Below are 23,145 nucleotides of genomic sequence, written 5' to 3'. Positions count from 1 at the left end.
CCCATGTTCAGTCCTGCTCCCCTCTGTCTGCATCAGCAGCAGCTTCCACCAGGCCCCGCCTGCAATGCTCAATAAATACAACTGAGGTGACTAACTGGCTTACTGACATTTCTCTACAAGCCCCTCACTAATCCTCTCCCCTTGAGAAGGATTCCAAGGCTGTTGCACATGCCCGGGCTGTGGGCTCCATCCCATGTGGGACGTGCAGGAGGCAGCTGGGACATGGTCTGGGTGAGGGAGATGGTGTGATTTGTTGTGATTCCCATCAGGCGTAGGGCCCCACCTCGGCCTAATCCTCTCCCCTTGAGAAGGATCCCAGCTGCTGCTCCTGCACCTCCCACTGTACCCCATATTTCCCCATTGTGATATGTATTGTCTTTTTATTATAATTTTTAAATTGTTTGTCTTCCTTGTTAGAATATAAGTCAAGTGGAGGCAGGATTCCTGGTAGCCCATGGCTCACAGTAGACATTCAACAGTTATTGGGTGGATGGATGGATGGATGGATGGATGTATTGATGGATAGGTGGGTGGATGGGTAGATGGGTGGGTGGGTGAATGGATGGATGGATGGCTAGGTGGGTGGGTAGGTGGATAGATGATGGATGGGTGGATGGATGATGGATGTGTGGATAGGTGGGTAGATGATGGATGGGTGGATGGATGATGGATGGGTGGCTAGGTGGGTAGGTGATGGATGGGTGGATGGATGATGGATGGGTGGCTAGGTTGGTGGGTAGGTAGATAGATGATGGATGGGTGGATGGATGATGGATGGATGGGTAGGTGGGTGGCTGAGTGGATGGATGATGGATGGATGGCTAGGTGGGTGGGCAGGTGGGTGGATGGATGATGGATAGATGGATGGGGTTTTAGAGGTGGAGGAGTTAGAGGTCACTGAGAAGGAATTCAAATCGTGAGGCATGCTTTCATCTTCCAAGTGAGTAGAGCCGTAAGCATCTCAGTGTTTTAATCCAATAAATTTCCAGGCAGCTGGAGCAATAAGAATGAAAGAGAAAATAGATGTAAGTGTTGGGGTAGACAATAGATGACGAAAGGAAAAAATATATGTTTTTAGATTTTCTTCTCAAAATAGAGTGATTGACTAGAAGATGTGACTGGGAAAAGTGTAAGAGGACGTCTCAGGTGATGGGAGTGGTCGGTGCCTTGATTGAGCAGCACAATAATGGTGTCAGTGACAACACAGCAGTGGATGAATGAATGAATGAATGAATGATGAATAGATTGATATATGGCTGGCTGGATGATGGATGGATGAATGGATAGATGGTGGGTGGGTGAATGGATGGGATGGATGGATGGATAGATGGATGGATGGATGGATGGCTAGGTGGGTGGGTGGGTGGGTGAGTAAGATAGATGATGGATGAGTGGATGGATGGGTGGGTGAGTGAATGGATGGAAAAAATCCCATCAAACTGTATACCTTAAAGGGTAGCATTTTGTTACATGTAAGTTTGCTTTAATAAAGTTGACTTAATGATTTTTTACCTTTTTTTTAAATGTATTGGGGTGACACTGGTTTTAATAAAGTTACGTAGGTTTCAGGGGTACAGTTCTATCATCCATCACCGGTATGTTGTATTGTGTGTTCACCACCCCAAGCCAATCTCCTTCCATCACCATTTATTCCTTTACCCTCTTCCACCTTCCCCTGCTCCCCTTAATGTTTTAAAAATCAGGATAAAAGGAAAAAACTTCAAATCTTTGGACAACGGACAGAAGTCGGGAGAAGGTCTTAGCTCTGGTCACACCCAGTGGAAAGGTTTTCGTGTCTGACGCTGAACAGAGCCTTACGCCAGGGCGGACAGCCCAGTCATCGCGAGATTCCAACGAAGCTTTCACGTGTCCGCGACACTTTAAAAATTCACGTGGGTCACATTTCTTTAAAGTTTAATATATGACTACGTTTTATGTATGTGTGGGACCAGCACACTGCTACCTCCAGAACAACATACATGTGGTCAGTGGTGAGTGAATAGATGTTGGCACCGCTGTTCGTGACAGCTCACATGGCCGTGTGGCCTCGAGCAGCGGGACTCCAGACCCGGAACATACATCTCAGTGGTGCCTTTGAAATGAATGAACTGTTGGAGAAGAAACAAAAAAAAGACCCACTTCCTGCCAGGTCTGTTTTATTTCTGAAGCTCCTAAAACATTTTTCCTGCCAATCATACAAAAAATGCACCATTCTTTTCCTTACAGAAATACATTGTAAAGCTACGTAGGATCATTAGCAACCATTATAAAGAGTGGCTCCTATCCCAGCAGCATGGTTATGCCTTCCCAAATCTAATGGTTTCCACGTGGCTTTGTGGCCTCGGTTGCCAAATAACCTCTTTTCACTGAGCTTGTGTGAGTCCGTGGTTTTTATAAGGTAAAAACGGCCAGTTTCGGTTTCAGATCTCTGTGGCAGGTTGTGAAATTTGAAGAATGGTGTCTTGCAGAGGTACCCATGAATGGGCGTGTAGAAGCTTCTTAAACTCCCATCACAGTGAAGTCAGGAATGGAGGGCCCTGCACACTTTCTCGTCTTAGGACCCACCCATCGCTACCCCTGTGGGATGCTGCCACGGAAACCGCTGGGGGGGCGGGGGATGCCCGCAGCTGCCCTGCAGGATGGCCGGCCTCACCTGCAGGCCAGGTAAGCTGACTGGTAGGCCACCAGACAGACAAGCACCCTGCTGTGCTGTCTTGGAGGGAAGAGATGAGAATGTTCTGGACTTGGAGGGAAGAGATGAGAATGTTCTGCCGGGTTCCGGAGACGCCCTGAGGCGGTGTGCACACTGCAGCTGCCTGAGGGGCGTTGGGGGACCAGAAAGGGGTAGAGAAGGGGGCATGCCCGGCCCCTCGCCGCCAGGCATGGCTCAGCTTCCCACTGCATCCCCCCGACCCTAGGGTGCAAGCAAGGGGGGGGCGTGCACCTCTGCTCCCAGGCCCCCACCTGCAGTGACCGCCCACCTCCTGAGAGTGGGTCCTGAGGCCTGGAGACAGCAGGAATGGGGAAGTGAGTGGCCGCATGCGGCTGCCCAGCCCAAGCCAGCGGCGCCCCCTGCTGCCTGTACTGAGCGGTGCACACCAGGAGCAGGGAGGCCAGCAGGGCGTGGGGATGGAAGTTCTGGGGGAGGCTGAAGTTCCCTGGCCTTTGGAGGGAGGCAGGGAGCAGACCAGGCAGGGCTTGCGGGGCCATGTGGGAGAGGTAAGAGCATCCTGGCTGCCCCCCCCAATCAGGTGCGCCCTCCTGGGAGACAGGAGCCCCGCAGGGCCCCAGCTGGCAGAGGGGGTGAGCTGCCTGCTGGGAGGGAGCGCCGAGGAGGAGGGAGCTGCGGACAGCGTCCTGCAACTGCAAGGAGGTGAATGCTGCCCACAGCGGCCTGCGCCTGGAAGGGACCTACCGGCCTCACCCAGACCGCGGCTGTGGCTAACGCCTCACTCAGGGTGGCCGCGCCCGGGGAGAGGTGCTGAGCGCCTCTGAGCGGCAGCCCCAAGCCGACCGGGTCCCCTCACACCACCCGGGCGGGCGGGCGCGGTGTGCTTCAGGCTCTGCTCCTGTAAACACTGGTTTCCTGTCTCCTTTTTAGCGAATACATCTATGCACAACAGGATCAGGAGGGAGGAGTCCGAGAAGGGTTAAAGGGGGCTTTGACCTTGTCACTGCCACTCAAGGTCGTCCTTTTCCACCTCTCTCTGCTCTCAGGTCTCTGGCACCTTTAAGTCAGTTTCCAGAAGACCAGGCGTTAGCATTCACACCCGGACGTGAGGCCAATACAGATTCAACAGACTGCCCACTCGTGGACTTGGACTCCGAAAGGCACCCAAATGTCACGTGTTCAAAAGGCCAAGTCCTCTGTGTCCCCAGCCTCCTCATCTCCGCTCCCTCGTGGCACCAGCCTCCCCGCCCGCCACGGCTCAGGTGAGCCCCGGCTGACCTTGACTTCTCCTTCACCTCCGGGCCGCCACCCTCTGACTGCTCCCAGTGGGTGTAAGGTCTTGTCAGCAGATGTAATTTATCTCCCAGGACACTTGGTGATGAAAGACGTGCTGTTAACGAGGGGCTGGTGAAACACCAAGGTCACTGGTCTGTGAGCTAGAACCGCCCTGGTGAAGAGCAGCCAGGCCTTTCCATCCTGCAAGGAATCCGTGGGCCATCCCTCCTCCACACGCAGCGCCACGGAGGGCTCACAGCGACTACCCGCTCTCCAAGGACGTCACGTGTTCTGGGTGTGTGTGTACACTATATATTTTTCTTTCAAAACTAGAAAAAGAATCGAGAATAATATCACAATCTAACTGTATCAGTACTTTATATTTTGCAATATGTCCACCAGAAAGTTTATATACTGTATACACGCGCGCGCGCACACACACACACACAAACACACACGCGCACACACACACAAATCATTACAGTGAGACTCTCCCCCTCCTCGATTCTGTTTCCCCTCCTCCCCCTGCAGAGCCAGCTGTGATCATGAGTTCATTCCTTACAATCTCATGTGTCTTTATACTTAGGCTCAGCTTATACGTCTGTAAGCAAGACACAGTTGGTTTTACTGACGGTAAATTTTAAGAATTGGTATATTTTAGGTATAAATTGGAAAATTACTTTTTTTAATCCAACATTGTCCACGTGAATACACATCCTGATTCATTCTTCATGCGTTCTTATCTTTCCATCACTGAGCTTCACTGAATCGTACAGAGTCAGCTCATCGAATTAAAGAAACGGAACCATCCATGCAACCACCCGCTGGGTCGCCAAGGAGAACGAGCCCTGGCCAGTGTGCTCAGCGGTTGAGCATCCCCCATGTACCAAGAGGTCACCTGTTCAATTCTCAGTCAGGGCACATGCCCAAGTTGCGGGCTCGATCCCCAGCAGGAGGCATACAGGAGGCAGCCGATCGACGTTTCTCTCCCTCTCCCTTCTTCTCTCTCTAAAAAAATCAATAAAAACATATTAAACAAATGTTTTAAAGAAATAGAATGATATTTTCACCCCAGAAGCCCCTCATATGACCTCACCCATAACCACCTGCCCCACTTCCCCAAGGACACACCTGCTGACGGCTCACCATGGTTCCCGTTGAAGGACTTCAGAGGAAGCACTGAGTTCGTAGGTTGTGCCTGGTTCACTTTGTCCCGTTGGAGAGACGTATCTGTGCTTTTGTGCAGCAGCAGTTTGTTCATTTCAAATTCTTTTCTTTCTGCCCTGGCTGGTGTGTCTCAGTGGTTAGAGCGTTGCCCTGTGCACAGAAGGGTCTTGGGTTCGATTCCCGGTCAAGGGCACATACATCAATTGCAGGTTTCCTCCCCACCCCCAGTAGGGGCACATGTGGGAGGCAACCAGTCAATCTCTCTCTCTCTCCCCCTCTCCCTTCCTCTCTGAAATAAATAAAAATATATTTTAAACAAACAAATAAATAATTCTGCAAGAAACATGTGGGTGCAGCTTCTTTAAAAAAATGAAATGAATGACTAAGTGAATAATTTTCTTTTTAATAGGCTTTGTCTTTTTAGAAAAGTTTTAGACTTTTCAGAAAAAGATGAGGCGATGGTACCGAGTTTCTGTCTGTCTCGCATCCGGTTTGCCCACTGGGAAAAGGTCACTGGTCACTGTCAATGAGCCAATATTGGTACCTGAGTAACGAGTTCAGCTTGACTTGGTTTTCTGAGCTTTGCCTAGTGTCCTGTTCTGCCCAGGACCCCGCCTGGCATTCACCGCCGTGCCCCAGGCTCCGCGCGGCCGGGTCAGCTTCTCGCAGAGCGTCCTCGGAGGCTGCGGGGCGTGGCAGGTGCCGCACTGGCCGCTGCTGATGTTTCCTTGTGGCAAGGCCGGGTCACGGGTGCTGGAGGGCCACGAGGTGGAGGGCTGTTGTCATCACGTCATCATAAGCCGCAAACTGTCGGAATGATTTATGACCGCTGATGGCAGGGGTCACCCGCCTGAGGTCCTGTCGTCAGGGTTCTCCCGTAGAGTTACCTTTTCTCCCCCTTCCACGTGGCGCAGTTTGGAGGGGGGTCGTGATGCACAGCCCACACGTGGGGGCGTGGGGGGGGGCTGCTCCCTCTCCCGGGAGGCAGAGTATCTGCGTAAACCGTTTGGAACTCTCTGCGGGGAGACTGGTCTCTTCTTCCTCGTTTGTTTATAGTCCATCATTCATCTAGATCAGCTTGGACTTGTGGATATTGACTTTACACTTGGAGCTATAATCCAACGCTACTTTATTTTGTTGCTCGAAACTTCCATTTCTCCAAGGAGCGAGCCCTGGTTCCTTTTAATGAAAAACAAATAGTATTAGAAACCAAGACCTGGTGATGAGGCATGCTCTTGTTACTGAGCGCCATTTCTTGCAGGCCCTCTCCGATGGCAGAGCCGGACAGAAAAGGGTTATATACATCATGAAGCATTCTGTAGATGCAATTGCACTGGCTGATGGTGCAATGAAGTTCAGCTACGTCCTCACTAGGTTCCTGCCTGTTGCATCTGAGAGGAGAGCGTTGAAGTCTCCAACTGTGATGGTTGGTTCATCTCTCTCTCCTGGCGGGTCTACCCGTTTTGCCTTGTGTGTTTTGATGTCAGACGCATACACCTTAGAGATTGTCGTGACTTCTTGGAGAACTGACTCGTTATCATTATGCAATGCCCCTCTTTGTCTCTGATCATTTTCCTTGCCCTGAAGTCTGCTCTTCTGAAATTAATAACGGCTGCGATTTCTTTTGGTGACTGTTAGCCTGGTATACCTGTCTTCATCCCTTTGCTTTTCATCTCGATCTATCTTTACATTTAAAGCTGATTTCTTACAGACAACAGATAGTTGTGTCTTGTTTTTTTTTTTTTTGGGGGGGGGGGTTGTGTCTTGTTTTTTTTATACACTCTGACAATCTTCTTAAAAAATATATTTTTTATTTATTTCAGAGAGGAAGGGAGAGGGATAGATAGAAACATAGATGATGAGAAGGGATCGTTGGTCGGCCGCTTCCTGCTCACCCCCCACGGGGGATAAAATCTGCATCGCAACTGGGGCATGTGCCCTGACCAGGAATTGAACCATGACCTCCCAGTTCATAGGTCAACGCTCAACCACTGCGCGATGCCAGCGGGGCAACAATCGCTATCTTTTAATTTGTGTTTAGATCATTGACATTTGAAATGGGTATCGATATAGTTGGATTCATATCTACCATATTTGTGCACTGTTTGCTATCTATTGCCGTTGTTATTTGATCTGTTTTTGTCTTCCACTCTTTTTGTGCATTCTTGGTCTTAATGGAGCATTTTGTGGTTCCATTTTCTCTCCTTTCTTAGCATATCAGTTCTACTCTTTCTAAACTGATTTTTTAGTGGCTTCCTTAGAGTTTGCAGTATACATTTACAATTAATCCAGGTCCACTTTCCAATAATACTATCTTACTTCATGAGTAGTACAAGTACCTTATAATAACAGAACATTCCTACTCTTTCTCCCATCCCTTGTATCACAATGGCCATTCATTTCACCTATACATAAGCTATCATCATCTAATGCATGTTGCTATTATTTTTAACAAACTATTTTCTGTTAGCTCAGTTATGAATATTAAAAGTTTTTATTTTATCTTCACTCATTCATTCTCCAATACTCTTCCTTTTTAAAAAAATATGGATTCAGGTTTCTGACCTATATATCATTTTCCTTCTTTCTGAAGAACTTCTTTGAATGTTTCTTGCAAGGCAGGTCTACTGGAGACAAATCCCCTCAATGTTTGCTTGTCTGAGATGGTCTTTATTTTTCCTTTACTTTTGAAGGATAATTTCACAGGATACAGAATTCTAGGTTGGTGATTATTTTCCCTCTCTCAACACTTTAGATATGTCACTTCATTCTCTTCTTGCTTGTGTGGTTTCTAAGAAGTAAAATCTAATTCTTATTTTTGTTCCTCTTTGGTAAGCTCTATCCCCATCCCTGGCTTCTTAGAATATTTTTTTTATCTTTGACTTTCTGCGGTTTGAATATCATATACCTAAATATATTTATTTTGGCATTTATCTGTTTGGTGTTCTCTGAGCTTCCTGGATCTGTGGTTTGGTGTCTGACATAAGTATGAGGAACTCCCAGTCATTTTTGTTTCAAATATTTCTTCTGTTCCTTTATCTCTTTCTTCTCCTTCTGGTTTTCCCATTACGCATATATTATGCCTTTTGTAATTCTTGGACATTGTGTTCTGTTTTGGTTTTTTTTTTAAGTATTTTCCTCCTTTACCTTTAAAGTTTGGAAGTTTCCATTGATATACCATCAGCAATTCTCTCCTCAGCCATCTCCAGTCCCATGCATTCTTTATTTCTGTTGCAGGTCCTTGACCTCTAGCATTTTAAAAAATTATTTCTTAGAATTTTTATCTCTCTATTTAAACTACCCATCTTTTTAGCATGTTGTCTACTTTTTCCATTAGAGCCCTTTGCATATTAATCAGAATTATTTAAAATCCCTGATCTGATCATTCCGACATCTGTGTCATATCTCAGTCGGTTCCCAGTGCTTGCCGTGTCTCCTCACTCTGTGCTCTTTGCTTTTGGTATGCAAAAAGCAAAGAGCACCGAGTGTCTGTTTGCTGAAAGCTGGGCATGGTGCACTGGCTAAAAGGAACTTGGTAAACAGGCTTTCAGCGATGTAGCAGGTGTAGGGGCAGTGGTTAGAGTGTTGGCCCTGCACTGAAGGGTCTTGGGTTCGATCCCTGGCCTCAGCCCATGCGGGAGGCAACCAATCACTGCGTCTCTCTCACGTGGATGTTTCCCTTTCTCTCTCCCCCTCCCTCCTTCCCTCCCTTCCTCCTTCCCTTCCACTCTCTAGAAGTCAATGGGAAAATATCCTCGGGTGAGGATTAACCACAACAAAAAGATCCTAGACGTTTGTGAGCAGGTGAAAAGTCCTGTAGTGGACGGATCTGTGCCTCCTTCTTTCATGTCCCCACGTTCCCTCCTGCTCTCGCTTCTGCACCGACGAGGCGCCCACAGCAGTTCTGCAGCTGCGCTGAGTCCCACTCCATGTGCTCTGAGAGCCCAGCACGGCTCCCCTTTACCCGCCCCAAGAACAACGGGGAAGATCCGACCTGAATTCTTCAAACCTCGATTGAGCGTCTGCTGTTTGCTGGGCACAGGCTAGACGCCGGGTGCTGATCCCGCTGGTCCGAGGAGCATTAAGGATGGTGATCACGCTGGTCCGAGGGGCATAAAGGCTGGTGATCCCGCTGGTCCGAGGGGCATAAAGGGTGCTGATTCCGCTGGTCCGAGGGGCATAAAGGCTGGTGATCCCGCTGGTCCGAGGGGCATAAAGGGCTCCCCCCACACACACAATAGAACTGTCCTCAGGGAGATGCTGGCTGCAGGTTCTGAGAACCCGTCTCTCCTCCGTTCACATGGCCCGGGCAGGTGTGCACACAGGCCTGGGACAGGCGCCGCCATGGAAGAACCAAGCTTCTAACCGGCCATGGCCCTGCCTCCACAATCTACAGGGTGGTGCGTGTCCAGGGAGCTCTGTGTCCGTGGGCCGGGCATGCAGCCCTGCGGTGTTCGCCTGGAGGTCACGGTGCTGGGCCCCGGGCCCCGGGCCCCGAGCAGAAGCAGAGGAGCATGCCCTCACCAGCCAGCTCCCCTGACCGGCATGTGGCAGCTCCCCTGCCCGTGGGGTTCCACCCTGGACCGGGTTGGATGTGGTATCGGGGGTTCTGACCCACGGTGAACCCGAGGACGCCTGTGCCCACCTGAGGCCAGTGCGTGGCTTCAGCACCCCGTCAGGTCAACCCGAGCTCGGTTTTCGGCCGGTGACGGGTCTCCAGCTCCACGTTCCAGACCCGCTTCTTCTAAGATCTTCGCCTCAGGCAACGGGAAGCCAGGGGTCCTTTCCCGGGCTCCCACCCGCTCCCTGCCCTCACGCAACGGGCTGGCACCCGGGGTTCGCCCACCTCCCTGCTGACTGCCATGGACAGAGAGCCCGTGGGTCAGAGGCTCCCGGTGGGTCCCGCTCTGTCTGTGAGCCAGGCCCCGCTTTCTATTTTTATACCTTATCTGTGGGCTGTGCCCTCAGCCAGGGGTGGATAAAGCTGAACACTGAGCCGTGCGCTGCCTGCTGCGCGGGCCTGCACGGAGCTGTTGAACGTCCGCCCCCGGACGCAAGGAGCCCACGGAGCAGGCTTCTCCATCCTCGTCACCCGGGTGGCAAATGAGCGAACAGAACGCAGAGCGCACGGGCCTCGGCTCAGGTTGGTGAACGGACGGTCATCTGCAGGCCTGGCCCGCGCAGGCCCCGAGTCTGCCCAGGTGGGTTTGCGGGCACCTGGGCTGTCAGAGAAGCAGAACCGGAGCAACCCTGGCATTTGCTCAGACCAGCCCCTCCCAGACACCGGAGTCCCCGAGTCCTGGGGCTTCTGCACATCCCCGGGGCAGCAAGGCGGGGGCTGCTCTGCCCGCACCGGGCGATGTCCGCGCGCTCACGCCGATGCCTCCTGCCTACCCCTCCAGCCCAACCTCCGGCTCCAGCAAGCATCCCGTTGAGTCAGCTCGGCTCAGCAAACGTTCACTGAGGCTCCGTCGGGCTCAGGCACCCCCCGGTCTGCTCTATGCCTGGTCCAGAAAGGGGCGCCCCCAGATCACAGATAGGTGAGTAGCCAGTTATCCAATCGAGAAGTAATCTATCGCCCAGCCGGCGTGGCTCAGCGGTTGAGCGTTGACCTATGAACCAGGAGGTCACGGTTCAATTCTCGGTCAGGGCACAGGCCCGGGTTGTGGGCTCCATCCCCAGTGTGGGGTGTACAGGAGGCAGCTGATCAACGATCCTCTCTCATCATTGATGTTTCTCTCTCTCTCCCTCTACCTTCCTCTCTGAAATCAATAAAAAAATATTTTAGGAAAAGAAAAGAAAATGAAGCTGGTGAGTGGACCACTCAGGACAGATGGAGAGGGTTCCATTAGCCCAGGAGCCCCAGTCGGATTCCCGGGAGACACTGCTGTGCGCTGCCTGGGGTGGGGGCTTCAGCAATGGAAGGGAAGAGTGGTCCCGGGAGCCCTGGGGGGGAGGGCCATGGTCAACGGTGATGCCTGTGCCATTGGGACCTGCACAGCTGTCCCCACTGGGGAGAGAGGTCACTTCTCCCCGAAAGGCTCGCCTGTGCTGGAGGCAGGGGATGGGGCAGGCGGTGAGAGAAGGGGGTGGGCGTTCAGCTGATTGGGTGCCCACACCCTGCGGTGTAGGAGCTCAGTAAATACTGAACTGGACCGACTAGCCATCAAAGAAGAGATGTACTTATGGAGAAAAATTCTTTTTAAAAATATTTTTGTTGATTTCCGAGAGGAAGGGAGAGGGAGAGAGAAATAGAAACATCCATGACGACAGAGAGTCACTGATCGGCTGCCCCCTGCACGCCCCACACTGGGGATGGAGCCCGCAACCTGGGCATGTGCCCTGACCGGGAATTGAACTGTGACCTCCTGGTTCGAAGGTCGATGCTCAACCACGGAGCCACGCCGGCCGGGCAGAGAAAAATTCTAAGGAAAGGGGTCTAAGCTCAGGTTGGGACCGCACGTCGAGTAAGGATTCAGTCTGCGATGCAGGTGTCATCCAACCCGTCCCCGGTTCCCATGGGCGCGGAGGGCGTTGGGCGCTGCGTTTCTGAAGCTCCCCGGTGTATGCGTCCTCTCGCCCTCCTTGGCGTCACCCCAGCGCCACCTCTGACTTCGTCCCTCATGGCCGGTTCCTCCTGGGAGACCTGCAGCCCCCACGTCCGTCCATCCGGGCGAGGGCCCTGCCTGGGTACAGAAACCACGACAACGGCCACCAACAGTCGCGTTTCCGGAAAGTGACCTTGTGCGCGCTCCCCGCCGGCCGCCGCGCTGGCTCAGAGTCAGGCTGGCAGCGCCTCCCGCGCGGGGACTCTGGCCACACGTGCTCTGTGTTCCCGCGAACTGGAAGCACACCAAGGCAACGTCACGCGTGCAAGGAGCTGGAGAGATGCTAATCTCAGGCCGCAGCTCCGTCCCCACTAAGCCCCGCACAGGCCGCCTTTGTGCCTTTAAACCCACGGCGTGTAAAGGGATTCTGCCTCCGTCGGGGCCCTGGACCCCCTGGGCTTAAAACACGCACAGAGGACCATGTTTAGAGTCCAATGTCAGGCGCTGTCCGTGTGGAGACAGGGTGCTTTCGGCGCGGATCGCATTCCAGGCTGTAATTAATGTATCCACGTTCCCATCAGCACAGCCGATTCCAGGGCAGAGCCGGAGCGGGCGGGAGTGCTGGTATTTCCTTGGGAAACGTTTCTTAATTGGATTTGTGCTCTTTTCATAACAAGGTGAAGGTTGTGGTTATTTGTCAGGTGCAAGGGCAGCTGGGAAGCCCGGACAGGGGGCCCATGGCCGCTGCGTGTGTTCCTTGGGGGACTCGAGGGTGCCAAGGGTCAGTGCCAGCGTCCCAAGACGCGGGCAGAGGCAGCTTAAGTGACTATTTTCATGGGCAGTCTTTTTTCTTTTAAAACATTTTTTTTTTTTATTTTAGAGAGGAAGGGAGAGGGAGAGGGAGAAACATCAATGACGAGAGAGAATCATGGATCCGCTGCCTCCTGCACGCCCCCCAATGGGGATGGAGCCCACAACCCAGGTGTGTGACCTGACCGGGCATCGAACCATGACCTCCTGGCTCATAGGCTGATGCTCAACCCCTGAGCCACACCGCTGGGCTTAATGGGCAGTCTTGCTGCCCACCATTCAGGCAACACTAGTTGTTGTTATAATTATTGAAGAGCAATCACACTTGTCCAATGGGAAGAGGGGAGCATGAGAGAGGGGAGGAGAAGGAAGAGGAAGAGAAAGAAGAAACCATTTCAAGTTCCCGGAGGGTAACAAACACTCAGCTACAACAGTGTCGCATCATTAATAACAGGAATCATAAAACAGTCCACCCGCGTGGGATGAGAGAAGCAGGGGAGAGACAGACCGCCACTCACCTCACCCCGCACCTTTTGAAATCACGTCTAACACAGTCCTCACAACGCCTGGTGGCAGGTGGGCAGCATTGCCTGCCCCCCCCCCCCCCATCCCCATGGCTGGTCTGGGCACCCCATGCGTGTTCACCTGGCCTGCGAGCCGTTACTAAAAGGGTTACACATTTTGCTTTAATCCATGTCCCCTCCTGTGGAGTTCTTTAGAAAGATGGGCAAAAGGTACTACCTCCGTGCATCAGGTCTTAGAGAAGGGAGGAGCCAGAAGTTTTCCGGTGAACTTTATGTGTTTTCCCTAAATATTAAAGCATATGGAGTTATTACAGAAAGAAGGAAAGCAGCATTGTATACTTAAGAACATAAATCTCTTTTATTTTTCATTCTAGAACATAAATCTCTTATAAGCCCACACTAACAGGCCATGCTAACACTGCAGTGTGTTTTCTGCCATCTTTTGAAAGAATGCACAGCAGATCCTGTAGGTATAATACAGGGCCTTGTATTTTTTTTTCCCAAAATACATTTTTATTGATTTCAGAGAGGAAGGGAGAGGGAGGGAGAGAGAGAGAAACATCAATGATGAGAGAGAATCATAGATCGGCTGCCTCCTGCACATCCCACACTGGGGATCAAGCCCGAAACCTGGGTATGTGCCCTGACCTGACCGGGAATCCAACCCTGACCTCCTGGTTCATAGGTCAATGTTCAACCACCGAGCCACGCGGACCAGGCCGGGGACCCTGTCTTTTCACTTAACATTATAACAGGGAGCCCCCCCCCCCCCCCCGTGCTGTTACAAAGTATTTCCTACACGCTGTCTTATGACGGCATACAATGCTCCCCCATGTGTGTGTGTGATGTTCTGTCCGGTTTCCTATGTGAGACGTTTAGATTCCATGTGAGTAAAGCTGGAGGCACGTTTCCTGGGCGAGGCTTTCCCGCGGTCCCGGCCTCTCCACAGAGCGGGTTCCACGCAGGACACCTTCACAGCCAGGCTGTGGACCTTTCAACTTTCCAAGTGGCCGCGTGGGTGCCACCAGCACCCGGGACGCAGGAGCGCGGCCAGGCTGAGTCCCAGAGGGCAGGCTCCATGGACCCCTGGCCGGGCCGGGAGAAGAGATGGAAGAGGCGGGCCGGGCCATTTCTCTCTGCCCAGGGCCGAGCTTTCCTCTGCCGCCCGCCTCGGCCTGGAACTTGCCCGAGGTGGGCGGGGGGGGGGGGGGGGGGGGGGAGCGCAGGTGCCAAGGCCGGGCGGCTCCGGGGCTGACTCCCGCGCCGGGACCCCGCCAGCCGGGTCCACAGAAGGCGCTCCGCAAACGCCCAGCAGGTGCGTGACCACGGCGGGTGCGGGCCTCTGAGAAGTCAGCCGGGGCTGTGAGCGGACTGGGCGCAGGGTGGTGTCCCGAGGGCGGGTTTCCCTCGGCAGCAGCAGCTTCCCGCCGGCCCGCCCCAAACTCCTGCCCCAAACTCCTGCCCAAACTCCTGCGGGGCCGGGCGGGCGGGCTGGCAGCTGGAGCAGGACCTGTGCCCCCTGCGCCCACCCGCCGGGAGCTGAGCGCTGGGCCAGGCGCAGGAGACCTGGGGTCGCGGGACCCGCGGGAGGCGGGGCGGGGCGGACGGGGCGGGAGGCGGGGCGGGGCGGACGGGGCGGGAGGCGGGGCGGGGCGGGGTGGGGGGCGGGGCGGGCGCCCGCAGCTGGGGAGGCCCCGCCCGCCGCGCCGGCACTCGGCCTGGGGCGCCGTCCGGGGCTGGCTGTCGGGGCCCTGCGCTCGGCCTGCCGCACGGACACCCACCGGACACCCCGCACCCCGGCCTCTCGGCCCGGACCCGGTAAGTCTAGGGCTCCTCGCCGGCTCACGGTTCCCAGTCGGGCGGCCCGAAGGGACTCCAGGGACCGGGTCTGAGCCCCGGGCGCCCCTGCACCCCCCAGACAGGCGGCGCGCGACCTGCGGTGGAGGCTCCGCGCTCTGTCCCCCACGGACAGCGCGGCCCCGTCCGTCATTGCTAAATTACAGACGTTCTTGCCGAAAGTGTAGAAAACACCTAAAAGCACCCAAAGCAAAGGAGGACCGCCCTCCGCCGTCCCCACCTGGTCCGGACGCCCAGCGCTCCCGCCTGGGGGCTTTATTTTCCTGTGACTGTGGATTCCTTTGGGGAGGCAGGTCCCGGGAGGCTGGAGAACAGGGGTGGTGTCTGATCGCGATCTCGGTGGTGGGGACGCGGGCAGCTTCTGGAGAAAGTTGGGGGAGGCAGCCACGTGCTGGGGAGGCCCCCCTCCCACCCCCCACCCCTCCACCCGGGCTTCGCCGCCCCTCGGTTTCCAGGCTCCGGGGTGACTGAGTTAATGTGGGGTCCGCGTTTGGGTTAGGAGGGGCTTCCAGCTCCATGAACCAGGGCCCGTGGGCGCTGCGGGCCACGGTCACGGTCACGGTCACGGTGGGGACTCTGGGCACAGCGGCTCCCATTCCCGGGGTGAGAGCTGCCGGGCCGCCCTCCGCTCCGGTTCTGCGGACAGGACAGCGCAGACCCCCTGCTTCCTGCTGCTCAGGGAGGTCCTGGCTGGGTCCCCGCAGCTTTCCGAGTTTCCGGGGCGTCAGGTGCGCCTGCTCCTGAGCGTCAGTGAACGAGAGCTGTCCTCAAACTCAAGTGCAAGCTGCAGACCTCAGCGGGCTCACCTCGTCCCCGCCCTTGCAGGGGGAGCTGGGAGAGTGCCGCGTGTGCGGGCGTCTGTGTGTGTCTGCGTGTGTGTGTGTGTGTGTGTGTGCAGGCGTCTGTGTGTGTCTGCGTGTGCGGGTGTCCTCGTGTGCGGGCGTCTGTGTGTGTCTGCGTGTGTGTGTGTGTGTGTGTGTGCAGGCGTCTGTGTGTGTCTGCGTGTGCGGGTGTCCTCGTGTGCGGGCGTCTGTGTGTGTCTGCGTGTGTGTGTGTGTGTGTGTGTGCAGGCGTCTGTGTGTGTCTGCGTGTGCGGGTGTCCTCGTGTGCGGGCGTCTGTGTGTGTCTGCGTGTGCGGGTGTCCTCGTGTGCGGGCGTCTGTGTGTGTCTGCGTGTGTGTCTGTGTGTGCGGGCGTCTGTGTGTGTCTGTGTGTGTGTCTGTGTGTGCGGGCGTCTGTGTGTGTCTGCGTGTGCGGGTGTCCTCGTGTGCGGGCGTCTGTGTGTGTCTGCGTGTGTGTCTGTGTGTGCGGGCATCTGTGTGTGTCTGCGTGTGTGTCTGTGTGTGCGGGCGTCTGTGTGTGTCTGCGCGTGTGTGTGTCTGTGTGTGCGGGCATCTGTGTGTGTCTGCGTGTGTGTCTGTGTGTGCGGGCGTCTGTGTGTGTCTGCGTGTGTGTGTGTCTGTGTGTGCGGGCGTCTGTGTGTGTCTGCGTGTGTGTCTGTGTGTGCGGGCATCTGTGTGTGTCTGCGTGTGTGTGTGTGTCTGCGTGTGCGGGTGTCCTCGTGTGCGGGTGTCTGTGTGTGTCTGCGTGTGTGTGTGTCTGCGTGTGCGGGTGTCTGTGTGTCTGCATGTGCGGTGTCTGCGTGTGCGGGTGTCTGCGTGTGCAGGCGTCTGCGTGTGCGGGCGTGCTGGGGGTTGAATGGGACACAATTCGTTCATGCATCCGCGCCCGCATGCCTGCGTCCTGGGAGTGTGCATGGTGCTCCTGCCACGACCAGACACTGTCCTGGCCTCTGCCGTGGGGAACAGGCGGCCAGGGTCCCTCCGAAGCTCACGAAGCTCAGGTCTTGGTGGGGAAGGCACACAATAAACAGTGGAGGTGAGGAGTGAGAACTGTTATCTGGGCAGGTGTGAGCGCAGGGGGGAGGGGGGTGGAGAGTGGAAATCATGCTGTTATTCAGCCCCCCACTGCCTCACAGCCCTTCAGGAAAAGGTGGGTTGATACCAATCACACACATTTTAATACACAAAACACATAATGCTAATATAAATAAAATAGTTTACATTTCATTATGTGAAAACCTGCTGTGTGGGTAGAGGTTTTCATTCGGTCCCCCCGTCTCTTCCCAGAGTGCACTGGGCTTCACCACTTATTTGCCCTCTCGTGGCCTTGCTTCCGATCTCCGCTTTGCCTCCCGTTTGGGTGGGCAAACCCACCTGGCGCGTCTGGTGCTGGGGTGGGGCTGGTGGGCAAGTCTCACCTCGCCGAGTCCTGGGGGCAGTGCCCAGACCGGTAAACAGTGGTGACAGGCCCGTCAGGAGAGGAGCTGACGGACAGGGCGCTGTGGGGGTCCAAGAGGGTCGGGCGTCAGGATGGGGCTCACAGGCAGGGGGCCCAGGAGCAGGCGAGAGCCCGGTAGAATGCTGACAGACAGTATGGTGGCCACGCCTTTCTCGCAGAGACCCCAAAAGCGAGAGGCGGAACTGGGGCTTGTTCCGCCCCCACAAAGCTCTGGGGGTGGTCAGGGTAGGTCCCGTGTTCAGAGGGAAGCTGGGGCTCCCCAAATGCATTTAACCTGCTGAGGGAGAGTCCACTGCCTCCCTCCCTGTGACCCCCCTGCCCCCCAAGCCTGGGAACCTACCGTCACCCCATCTCCCCACCAACGTCCCGTCCTGTTCCAAGTGTTTTGACCGGGCCCCTCACCCCCAAGCCCCTCCCGTCACCTGGTCCTCTGACAGCGGCGCTGAGCCCTGAGCAGGCTCGTCCCTGAGGCCCCGACCACCTCGGGATGCGCCGCCCCCAGGAGGCCACGTGGGAGCCCCAGATGGAGCCAGCGACCACCGGGAGGGGTCGGGCCTGTTGGCTCATTTCTGCACGGAGGCGACGTGCCTCCAGAATTCGGACAGGGTGTCCTGGTGACGATGTAAACGGTTGACACCTGCTTCTAAGGAAACTTCGTGCATGGAGTTCTTTTTTTAAAAAAAAATAGACCGTTATGGATTTCAGAGAGGAAGGGAGAGGGGGAGAGAGAGAAAAACATCAGTGATGAGAGAGAAGCATGGATCGGCTGCCTCCTGCACGCCCTACCCTGGGGATGAGCCCGCAACCTGGGCATGCGCCCTGACTGGGAATTGAACCCTGACCTCCTGGTTCATAGGTTGACGCTCAACCCCTGAGCCACGCCGGCCAGGTAACTCAGAATTCCTGACCCGATAAGACCGTATCCGCCTGCATTGGGCTTTTCCATGGCTGCTTTTCCCCGAGTTTGCTTCCTGACCAGGCCAGGCCGCGTGCGTGATGGCTTCCAGGCCTGATGCTCTTTAGGAAAAGCTGAAGGAATGCTGTTATGATAGGAATGTCCCTCCCTCTCTCCCCAGTAAACACGCGGGGCCCGGGGGCCCAAGGGGCACAGGGTCCATCTAGGCCGAGTCGGGCGGGACCTCAAGATCCCGGACTCCAAGGCTGACTCCCCCGCCCCTACTCACCCCAGGACCTGTCCCTCTGAGGACACCACGCGGAGGCCGCCGCAGCGGCCAGGCCATCCAGGAAGCATGCAGAGGGCGGTGCTGGGAAGTCCGCTCTGAGAGCGCCCGGCTGCTGTCGGTGCTGATAGGCACGGGGCCAGGGCATGTGGGGGGACGTAGCGGGCTGGCGTGAGCCAGGACTGCATGGCGGGCCCTGCCCCGCGCTGGCGCAGCGGGGGCCTCACCGAGCCAGGGCCTGGGGTGCAGCAGTCTCCCCGTGCACCTGTGAGCCAGCACGGCCGAGCCCTGTGCCCCCAGGGGTTCCGGCAGCTCTGGGTCCGAGCTCTGAGAATGTGCGGCGCAGCCCGAGCGTCCAAGGGTTGTGTTTGGAGCCGGAGCCTCCGGTTCCTGCTGCTCCTGCGCCCCGGCCCCTTCACTGTGCAGGTGCGAACGGCGGTGGCCTCCCCCCGTGGGCAGGGAACCCTGGTGGCACGTTGGGGCAGAGCCAGGCCCATTTGGGTAGACCCGGTTTTACTGGATCCGGGAGGCCGGTTCCTCAGCGCCTTTGAGCCAAGGAGGAAACCCCTTCCTCTGCAAAGACCATACCCCGCCTTTTACGCACGAAGTCTGTACACGGAGTGGCCAGGTGATGACGATCTCTGAACGCGTAATAATCTGGCCACTCCGTGTCTATCCTATATAATAAAAGGCTAATATGCACATTGTCCCCTCGACCAGGAGTTCGACCAGCAGGCAGGCCGGCCAACCACCCATGTCCCCTCCCCCGGCCAGGCTGGCCAAACCCCACCCATGCACGAATTCATGCACCGGGCCTCTAATATATAGATAGATAGATAGATAGATAGATAGATAGATAGATAGATATAGATATAGATATAGATATAGATATAGATATAGATATAGATATAGATGTATATGTATATATACACACACACTGAGTGGCCAGATTATTATGCTTTCAGAGATCATCATAATCTGGCCACTCGGTGTTTATTTAGGTGCATTTTTGAGAAGAGGCGTGACCTTGGGTGCGTCCGCTCCCCTCGTGGAGCCCAGTTTCCCGTGAATCGAGGTGGTTGGAGCCGTGGCTCTCCGGGTTCACCTGAGTCCACGTCTCCCACGGCGGCCCCGGGCAGCGTGTCGTTCCGTGGAGGGAACGTGGGAATGGCGCGCAGCCCCACTGGCAGGCAGATCGGATCTGGGTCATTAAAACTGCGCTGGCGATGCCAGGCTGGTGCCAGGCTCATTTTGAGGCTCATTACACAAAGCACCACGTGACCCAGCGTATCCAGGACTGTGAGGCCCCCTGGGGAGGGTTTCGGGGAGCATGACCCCGTCAGGATTCCGGGAGACACCTCTGCACCCCAGGGTGTTATGTGGGTGCTCAGGGGCGGGCATCCAGATGAAAGTGACGGGGAAACTGGGCAGTTCAGGGGGAGGAGGGGCTGAGAGGGGCAGACCCCGCCCCAGCTGGCGCTCTGGCCGTGGAGGGAGCGCCACGCGACCTCCCACAGGACCCTGCGCGAGGCTGCCAGCTGATCGGGTAGGGTTTCCGCTCAGCGCTGTTCCTGGGGGACTGTCCTCCTGGACGCCCCGCAGCCCTCGGCCTGACCAGGTGTGTAGCCACAGGCACCAGCAGTGTGAGCTCCTCCCAGGCCACGGGGGTGCTCGTCGGCTCTGGGGGGGGGGGAGCACAGAGTAGCAGCCGCACACGCCGTGGGGGCCGTGCCTCGGTGGGAAGGAAGGAAGGCGGGCACGCACAGAACACGAGTGGGCGGGACGGCCACGGTGCTGAGGAGGAAAGGGAAGAAGGAAAGCCGGGGTGCGGAACCCGACACCATGTACATAACGTGTTATCTGCTCGGGCTGCTGCACAGACACCCAGGCGGGGCCGCCACAGACGTTTATTTTCTCACGGTTTGGAGGCTGGAAAGTCCAAGGTCAAGGTCCCGGTGGGGCCGGTGTCTGGCCAGGGCGCTCCTCACGGTGTCCTTGCGGGCAGGGGAGCAAGGTGGCTCTTCCTCTTCCTGTAAAGAGGAGGGCCCCCCCCCGAGGCCCCCCTTTAACCTCAATGACCTCCGAGCGCCCCTCTCTCCAGGGGCAGTCACTTTGGGGGTGAGAGTTACTTATGAATTGGGGGGAGGAACACGATTTGGTCCTTAGCCTGTGAGCTAAATGCACACAGACCATGTGTCTACCAAAGGCCCTCATTCTGGTGGTCGCCTGTGGAGGTCGCGGGTGGGACTGGCGGATGGGGATAAAAGGGAATCAATTTATCAACTGACCAATCAAGAGAGGCCATTGTGCAGACCTGGAGGGGGCACACGGAATGGACCGAGGCGTGTGGGAAGGCACCTGAGGTTTTGTGTGTTTATTTTTTTATTTTTTATTGATTTCAGAGAGGAAGGGAGATGGAGAGAGAGAGAGGAACATCAATGATGAGAGAATCATTGATCAGCTGCCTCCTACCACCGCCCACTGGGGATGGAGCCCACAACACGTGCGTGTGCCCTGACCAGGAATCGAACCGTGATCTCTTGGTTCATAGGTCAACGCTCAACCACGGAGCCACGCCGGCCGGGCGGCACCTGAGGTTGTAAAAACTGCCGCCTTTGGTGCGTGGTGTGTGCGTTTTGGCCAGGACGTACATTTTGATTTCAAGTTGCCCTTTTCTTCTGCAGAGTTTCCCAGGATATCGCTCTCCGCAGCGGCGCCCGAAGGCCAGGATGAGCCTGTCGAACGCCACGGCCGTGACCCCGCTCCTGGCCAGGCTGTGGCGGGTGACCGCTCACCCGGGCGGCAACACGTCCGGCCCGGCCCGCCGCTCCCCGGGCGACAGCACGGGCGAGATGGAGGCGCTCTACATCCTCATGGTGCTCGGCTTCTTCGGCTTCTTCACGCTGGGCATCATGCTGAGCTACATCCGCTCCAAGAAGCTGGAGCACTCCCATGACCCCTTCAACGTGTACATCGAGTCCGACTCGTGGCAGGAGCAGGACAAGGCGCTGCTGCAGGCGCGCGTCCTGGAGAGCTTCCAGGCCTGCTACGTCCTCCAGAACCAGCTGGCCGTGGAGCGGCCCAACACCCACCTGCCCGGGACGAGGCCCTCGTCGTGACCCGGGGCGGGGGCGCTGGACAGAGCCTCCTGGACAGTCCGATTTCTCCTACCCTGGACAGCACTATTTCTCTCTCGTACTCTGTATGGTACGGACACATTTTTTTGTGTTTTTTTTTTTGTTTTTTTTTGCTATTTTGAGGGTGAGGGGTGGGTTAATAGCACTATTTCTCTAAAATCACGTCCCTTCTCTCAGAGACTGTCAGCTGTCCCCCAGGATCTGTCCCCAGAGATTCTGGCCTCTGGGGATAAGAGCTGCATTTCCCAGACTCCCTTGCAGCTATCAAGGTCCTGTGATGAAGTCTGGCCGGTAGAAGTGGGATTGAGGAGGACAGTTTCTGAGAGGTTCTTGAAAAGAGAAGGACGTGTCCTCCACTCCCCTTTCCCACCTCCCAGGGCCCGGGGCCTGGGTGGGAGGTGCGGCAGCTTGGCTCTGGGGACGGACGGTGCGTTCACGGACGGCAGTCTCGGGCAGTGCCACGGGCAGGCTCTCCCATCCTCTGGACACCCGCCCGCTCAGACTTGATAGGAAAAGGAAACTGGCTCCCATCTTCCTGAAGACGATTTTGGTTTATGTTAAAGCAGCAGAGTCAATATTCTCACGAATATGGACGAAGGCGCAGGAGAAAATAAACGCCGCTTCAGGATGCATGCCAAGAGGAAGGCGCTGGTTATCACGGCAGGAGGGAGGGCGCCCCACCACCCCCCGAGCCCAGGGGAGGAGAGGGTGTGGGCAAGGGGCACCACCTGGGGCCGAGGGGGCAGGGCCTTCCGAGGTGTGCGCCCACTGTGGCTGACGTGTCCTCCCAAGAGATCCGTTCACGTCCCGGTCCCTGCGGGTGTGGTTGTTGGGAAACAGGGCCTTTGCGAATGGCATCAGGAAGATGGGGCCACGGGTGGCTGATGTCCTCGAAGAAGAGGGAGGTCTGGACCTGGACACCCAGGAGAGCCCCGTGTGCCCACGGAGCAGAGCCTGGAGCGCCGCAGCCACAGCCACGGTCGCCTGGGCGATGCCACCACGGAGCTGGGGAGGTGAGGAGGCGGCCCTGCGGGTCGAGAGGAAGCGTGGCCCAGGACCCTGACTCCGACTTCTAGCCTCGGAACTGGAAGGCCATGCGTTCCTGTGGTTTCAGGCCGCACAGTGTGGGCTTCTCTGTTACGACAGCCACAGAAGCTCAGGAGGTCACATCGCTCCTCTCCGCCACTCCCTCCCGACAGCCGCTTCCTCCCGGCCTCCTTCTGCTCACCGACGAGAGGCGGGGAAGGGGCTGAGGGTGCGTGGAGCACACCTCCTTCTCTCCCGCAGTAGAAGGAAGCCTCCTCAGCATGCCCAACCTAAGAGTCCAGAGCCACGTGCCTGTGGTTTTCAGCCTCCTTCTCCAGCAGCACGGCAGCGTGTACATGGACAGCCTTGGCCACGCGCAGCCTTGGCCACAGGCAGTGCTGGCCACGGGCAGCCTTGGCCACAGGCAGCATTAGCCACGGGCAGGGCTAGCACTCTGGGACCCCTTGCATGCTCACCTGCCTGGGCATTCCTAAATACGTAATAAAACAATTGTTCAGAACCCGCACAGAATACAAAGGTAACACAGCATCGCGGGCCATCCTCAGAGGAACAGCTCCGTCCCGGCTGCGTCCCGTTCCTGGCAGACAGCCAGGCCTCAGGGGTGCCGGCGGGGTCCCGGCGTGGATGC

General features: G+C 56.3%; 1 protein-coding gene across 1 annotated transcript; it reads left to right on the top strand.

Annotated features, from left to right (window-relative positions):
• The first annotated feature begins 14,720 nt into the window (after window positions 1-14,720).
• On the top strand, window positions 14,721-22,941 carry KCNE1 (potassium voltage-gated channel subfamily E regulatory subunit 1). Its single transcript, XM_079766965.1, has 2 exons — window positions 14,721-14,813; window positions 21,018-22,941. Exon 2 carries the CDS (start codon window positions 21,063-21,065, stop codon window positions 21,450-21,452), a length of 390 nt encoding a protein of 129 aa, XP_079623091.1. The 5' UTR covers window positions 14,721-14,813; window positions 21,018-21,062; the 3' UTR covers window positions 21,453-22,941.
• The last annotated feature ends 204 nt before the right edge of the window (window positions 22,942-23,145 follow it).

This window comes from Cnephaeus nilssonii (assembly GCF_951640355.1).
Source record: "Cnephaeus nilssonii genome assembly, chromosome: 3".
NCBI lineage: Eukaryota > Metazoa > Chordata > Mammalia > Chiroptera > Vespertilionidae > Cnephaeus > Cnephaeus nilssonii.
This window is presented reverse-complemented; position numbering and strand designations above follow the sequence as displayed.